Source organism: Aythya ferina, assembly GCF_964211825.1.
Source record: "Aythya ferina genome assembly, chromosome: 1".
Classification (NCBI taxonomy): Eukaryota; Metazoa; Chordata; class Aves; order Anseriformes; family Anatidae; genus Aythya; species Aythya ferina.
Genome location: NC_140296.1, coordinates 7,587,063 through 7,593,429, shown reverse-complemented (window position 1 = coordinate 7,593,429; position 6,367 = coordinate 7,587,063). Strand labels below are relative to the sequence as shown.

Sequence of the window (6,367 nt, the reverse complement as noted above, 5' to 3'; positions counted from 1 at the left end):
CTCTGCTCTTTCCCAGAGCTGCCACCCCACAGCCCGCCTCCTCAAGCAGCAGAAACACCCCAGCGGTGGCCTGCAAACTGCAGAGGTGCCAGGGGCCCGTTGCTGCTTTGGCAGTATGCACAAAAGAAGAGCCCAGCTCCAGCAGAAGGACGGGGTCCATTCTGCCTGGTGTTTGTGTGTTGCCCGTGGCCAGAGTGGGCAGGCCAGCATGTCGCTGGTGCTGGCACTCAAGGCTTTCCCTACTTGTTGGGAACTGCTTGGAGGGAATTTTACGGAGCTGAGGGTGTTGGCTGTGCTCTTAGTAGCCCAGCTCCACTTTAGAGGGAAAAAAGGAGGGAGCTGGGAAAATCCGTGACATTGAGGCCATCTCCAGGGCTCTGCAGAGTGACACTGCCTGGCACTTTCTCATGAGCTGTGGCCAAGGCATGAGGGCCCATCTTCTTGCTTGGAGAAGCCCCAGAAATACTGACCCGTGTTCCTGATTTCTTGCTTTTCAGGGTGTCACAGTACCTGGGCTGGGCACCTTCTTTGCTGTTAAACAGGACCGGCCCATGGCAGGCTTTAAGCTCCTCGATGTAAAGAAGCCCGTCTTCCAGGTTTCGGAGCACTTTGCCAATGTTCATGGGCTCCCTTACAAGAAAGAAACTTTTCCTGGTAAGAAGAGAGATGATTGTCTGGGCTCCCACGCGCGGGGACTTTGGGCTGCATGCTCAGCTGCTGCTGGGAGGGCAGTGAAGGGGTTACACAGCTCCTCCAGGAGGTCCAGAGAAAGGCCTGAGCTCCTCTCAAGCCAAGGCCCATCAACGCCTTGCACGTCCCTCCAGACACCAGCTCCCAGAAACGTCCCTCCCTATCCTGTTGGCACCCTGATGGCTGCATTGGTGGTTGACTTCTGCTCTAAGCAGTTCGGACAACAGCAGGTGCAGGCTGACACTGGGCATCGGCTTCTATGGCATCAGCGATGCCCCACGATTGTGCTGCCCTAGGCGCTTGGAGCTCTGTCTTTCAGGGATTCTCCTCCTCCAGACGAGCAGTCAGCAAGACAGCTCTGTAGCAGTGCTGGAGGGCCCAGAAGCTACCCAAATGGGACTGCCCTCCTCTGCAGGCCTGTCTTAGTTATTTTCTCCTTGCTTCCTCTCCCTCAGGAATACCTCCATTTGTTTTCCTGAATTATGCCTGGCTGTCCTTGGACATCGGCATTCCTCGGGACACCGTGCAGCGCTGCATTCAGGAGACCCTGCTCTTTCTCTCCTACACCCTTGCAAAGAAGCAGGCTGTTGATTTCATCTTCAAGGACATCGGCTGTCTGGTGTTCCGCAAGAGCAGAGTCCAAATGCACTTTTCCTCCGACTTTGTTCACAACCTGAATAGCAACGGCCAGCTGTTGAAATGCCGCCTCACTGTAAGTTTCTCACTGCACCAGCACAGCCCAGGGTTCCTGGGAAATGCCCCGAGAGGCCGTTCGGAGGGACTTCTCCTTCTGGGTCAGACTCGTCTCCTGATGAGGCACAGGAGTCTGGCCCCTGCACAAAGCCAGGCAGTGATTTACCAGGTGCAGGCACTCGCTGCGCAGCTTGTGCTGCTTGTAAGGAGGGGTGAACACTAAGCCCTGCAAACTCTGCCCGTGGGCAGCTTTCTGCCTGAGCAGCCGTGATGCCTTCGTTGGCAAGGGCATCCCTTCCTGGCCATGGTCTCACCCACGACTGTCTCTCCTGCAGAGGTTAAGCAAAACGGATTTGGCCACATCGGAGAGAAAAAGCATGGTCCCACATCCAGCTTCTGGAGGTGTCATCATCTTTCCCAGGTGGGTGCATTGCTTCTGCAGCCCTTGGCTGAGAGTTTTTGGCAGCTTTTCAGCTCCTCTCCGGAAGATCAGCAGTGCCAGGGCTTGGCTGCTGCTCAGGGAGGAGCTGGAAGGAAACTTCTCCAAGCACTGGTTCCTCCTCCACTCCACACCGATTCTTGCTTGTTTTGGAAGAGGGACCATTCTCTTTGTGTACCAAGGGGAATGTCTATTCCCTGCCCAGCCCACAGCAAGCCCCTCTCAGATGCTGGCACCAAGACCAGCACCCTACAGCCCTAGAATATGGTGCCCCGGAGTCACACTGCCTTGGTCTTTCTTCCAGGATTGGGCTCTACATACCTCGGGGAAGAGCTGCAGGGGAAGGGTCTCTCCAAGCACCCAAGCACCCTGCTTTGGAGAAGAAGGGAGACGCAAGTGTGGAGGGAGAGTCTACCAGAACAGGTAATGTGAGAGCGGGCTCCTGGGAGTGACAGCCCCTGGGAGACCTCTCTGCCCTTCCCTTCTGAATGTCCTCCTGAGGGCAAGGGGTATGGAGGCAAAGCTGGAAGGCTGCGCTTTGCACAGGATGAGGCCCCTCCTCTGACCCCAGTTCCCTGCGGCAGTAGCTCTGCTGGGCCTTCGTAGGAACCAGAATGGCAGGGCAGCCCAGGGCTTCCCGTAGCATTCGGCAGTGCTCAGGCCTCTTCCACGCTGGCCTCCTGGAGCTCCTGTCTACTGAAAGCCCCGCTCTGGATTAGATGTGTCCAAAGGTAGCATGTGGGGTACAATGGCAGCAGGGAGTCCCAGGACTCCCATCCCCACCCGTGAAATGCCAGTGGCCAAGGAGACTCCCTTCTAGGCCAACCCATCTCCCAGCTTGCTCTGCCTTTTACAAGTAGCACCGGATCCAGCAGGGAGGCTCATTCCCTGCCTCTTTGTGTGGCCACCAAGCAGCAGCTCTGACTGTCCTTCTCGTTTCCTCCTTACAGGGATGCCTCCTATTAAGAGCCAGCTGCTCACACCCCAGAGTCTCTCTCTATCCAGACTCTCCAAGATGAAAGGGGAGGCAAAGCTGGGCCAGGCTGCAGTGGAAAAAGAGCCTTCTCGCAGGTGAGGCTGGGGGGAACCTTAAAGAAGCAGCCCCTGGGCTCTTCTCCTTGAGTCATCGAGCGGCTTTCCTTAGACACAGGGTCTCGGTGAATTCCACAGGGGTCCTGACACATGCCCCACCAACTTCCCTTTCCCTGCTGGGGACCTGATTGGTGAGCAAAAACTAGAGCAGGAAATCCTCCTCTTCTGTGCTTGCAGGCTGCTGACAACCCGTGAGGAGAGCTCCTCAAGAATGGCAGAAGAGGGGAAGGGCAAGCGCTGTGCTGTGGCCTGGCCCCAAACTCAAGCCCCTGCCTGTGAGAGTCAACGGAGAACAGGACAGGTAGCCACTGCATCTGTGTGCCCATTGCCGGGTTGTTTCATGGGTTGCCTCTGTGGAGATTTGATGTTTCTCTGATTGTTGCATGCCCTTCTCTCCTGTAGGAAATATGCTGCCTGTACCAGCAAGAAGATGAGAAAACTCTGGAGGCATTGTTGGTTGAGGAGCAGCTGAAGAAAGAATGGGAGAGACAGAACATGTGGGCACAGTGCAAGGCTCGTGGCAAAACGAACGGGAGAGAGAGTATCTGGGTATGCCAAGTGCTTTCAATCACTCCAGAAAGAACCTTTCTCTTCTCTCAGGGGGCTGTGTAAACACTCTTCCCCTCTTAGCTCTGCAAGGAAGCTTCTCTCCAAGAGAAAAACCTGCCCTTCCTGAGCCTTGTTTTATATTTTGAAGGACGAGACCTCCTCCAAAGCCCACTGCCCTGAAAGTGTTCTTGCCCTTAGTTTCAGAGGCTGAGGGTGTTACCCTTTCATGCTGCCTTTCTGAGAGAAAGCAGGCTGCAGGGAAACTGCCCTGAGCCTGGGAAAACCCTGAGGGGACGACTGCCCCACTGCCATGGGACAGCTCCCACATTAGCACCCCCATCTAAAAACGTTCCTTGTTTCTACTTCCCCTGTAGCAGAAGACGCAGATGGAAATGCAGAGGCTGCAGACAGAGAGCGCCTCCTCCATGGCACTTGTGGAACTGAAAAAGTCTCTGCAGATGGTGCCAGTGGACATGAATCAGCAGCATGTCCTCATCCCTCACCCCCCGGAGAAGAAGGCTGAGGCAGCTCCTCTGAGCAAACCAAGTGCCAAGTAAGTGTGGGCCAGCACCCAAAAAGGCCAGGAAAAGCTGAGCTGCAGCAAGCTGCCTGAGGGATCCAGCATGTGGGTTGCTCAGCTCTGGGCTTTGGCTCTCCATCCCCTGGCTGCCTCGCGGAGGGAATGACCGTGGAGAGGCCCTGCCTCCAGCTGTCCCCCTGCAGACCCAAAGTCCTAAAGCTCCCCTGCAGCTGACAGTGACGCACCCACAATGGAAGGAGGCTGTGCTCCCTGCTTTTGGGCAGCCAGAGGTGAGGGCCTTCAGAGCCCACCTGAGAGTTTTTTTCTCTGTTGCTGCAGCTGCCTTTCAGTGCGGAGTGTGCGGGTGAGGAAACAGCTGGTGAAGAGAAAAGAGGTCCTGCAGAAAGACAAGACCAAGATCAGAGCTGTCGACATCCCTGGAAATTCTGCAGAGGATCTTCTGATTTGGTAAACCTCTCCTGCAACAGCCTTCATTCCGCTAGCAACAGCCCCTTCCTTGGGCAATGAGGCCCCCGGGCTCACGAGAACCCTTGCCCTGGCCTTCCGTAGCTGCTTGGCCAAAGGTCTCCAGTCCGGCCTCACACAGCGCCTCAGCCTGGCGCTGCGTAGATTCCCTGTCACTGGCTGGGACTCGAGGGGCCACCGCAAGGCCACACAGAGCCTTGGGACTCCTGCATATGCACAGGACTGGGGCTGAAGGGAGCAGGGAGTGTCACTCCGCTGCCCTCACTGGAACGGAAACTTGAACCCTTTCTTTTTCTCTCCTTAGCGTTGGTGAGAAAATCCCTGTGCTTCCAATGCCGAAGATGACACGAGCATCAGGGAAACCAGCGAGGACCCCTCGCAGCTGTGAGCAGCTGCGAGCCCAATAAAGTCTGTTGCTTCCTGCTGGAAGGACCAGCATGGGCTTTTTAGTGTTCTGATTTCACAGAAACACAGAATGGTTGAGGTTGGAAGGTACCTGAAGAGGTCAGCTTGGCCAACCCCCTGCTCAAACATTGCCACCCGGCACCAGTGTCCAAGGAGCATGTCCTGTGGAGATGGCTTTCAAGTGTCTCCCCTTGAGGAGGGAGACTCTACAGCCTCACTGGAGAACCCGTGAGAGGACTCGCTCACCCACACACTACAGAAATGTATCCTGAGGTTAGGTTCAGGTGGAAGCCACTGTGTTTGCTTCTGTGCCCATCGCCTCTTGTCCTGTCAGTGGGCTCCACTGAAATGAGCCTGGCTCCATTGCCTTTGCACCCTGCCCGCAGGCATGCAGTTATCCACTGATCCCCCCTGAGCTTTCTCTTCTCCAGGCTAAACAGTCCCAGCTCTCCCAGCCTCTCTTCATAGGAGAGATGCTCTGTTCCCTCAATAATCCACCTCACAATTTTTGTGGGACTGTTAAGCAGTTCAAGTAGCACCACTCGTGGCCTCCCAAGACAGCCACGAAGGCCTCCTAGCTGAGGCTGCTGATTCGCCCTTGCTGAAAGCCAGGTGCTCTTAGGATCCAGCATCAGCACCTGCCTGTGCCTGGAGAGCTGGGAAGAGCTGGGAGCTCTTGATCCTTCCAGGGTGGAACTTCAAGGTAACGGCTCACTGCAACCTTCCCTTTGGTCCCAGGAAAAAAATAAATAAATAAATTAATTAAAAAATGGCATCAAGCACCCGCCCTCACTCAGCCCAGAATTAGCAACAAGTCTTCCTTCCCTGATGGTACTGCTGCCAAGGGAGCTTTGAAGTTAAGAGCCTCTTTTTGGAAAACGGCTTTTCCATGACCTCTTGGGTCTGCACATAGCCAAAAAGCAGAGAGAGAGAGAGTTTGAAACTTGGGAGAAAGGAAGGAAAGCCAGCAGGGCCAAAGCCTATCCCAGGGACTTTAAATCTGCACAGCTTCACAAAACTGAAGGACAAGTTAAATTTTTTTTGTCACATCACTCATACAAGAAAGTGAAGAGCTCTCTTTCTCTCACATGCTCTCACAGTTTTCATTCTCTCCTCCTAAAACTTTCGGGGACTTTGATCTCTCATCAGGCAGCCTTGATGCAAGTTGCTGTCAATTCCACTTGGGAGGAATACCTCTTGCTGAATTGCTACCCTTGGCCTTAGAGATCCCAATCTATAGGCATCCTTTGAACTGATTTCCTCAAATCCCTTTTAAGCACATCATCCTGAAGTCTACTGAACCCGGCCCATGTAATCTGCTACGTCACATAATGCTGAAAGCTTGTGAACGAGTGAGGGTGCCACGGAGAAGCCCTCCGTGTTGTGGGGCACACGCTCGTCCCTCAGGACACCTCACAGACCACGTGCGACGTGGCCATCTGACACATGGAGACACTGAGGGAGGGTGCCAGGCACAAGCTCTATATTAAACA

General features: G+C 54.8%; 1 protein-coding gene across 1 annotated transcript; it reads left to right on the top strand.

Annotated features, from left to right (window-relative positions):
- Positions 1-1,958: 1,958 nt before the first annotated feature.
- Positions 1,959-4,907, top strand: LOC311432908 (uncharacterized protein). The gene is made up of 7 exons (XM_084511499.1): positions 1,959-2,245; positions 2,773-2,893; positions 3,092-3,215; positions 3,317-3,463; positions 3,838-4,016; positions 4,323-4,451; positions 4,774-4,907. The coding sequence occupies exons 2-7, from the start codon at positions 2,775-2,777 to the stop codon at positions 4,874-4,876; spliced, it is 801 nt and encodes a 266-aa protein (XP_084367625.1). The 5' UTR covers positions 1,959-2,245; positions 2,773-2,774; the 3' UTR covers positions 4,877-4,907.
- Positions 4,908-6,367: the final 1,460 nt, after the last annotated feature.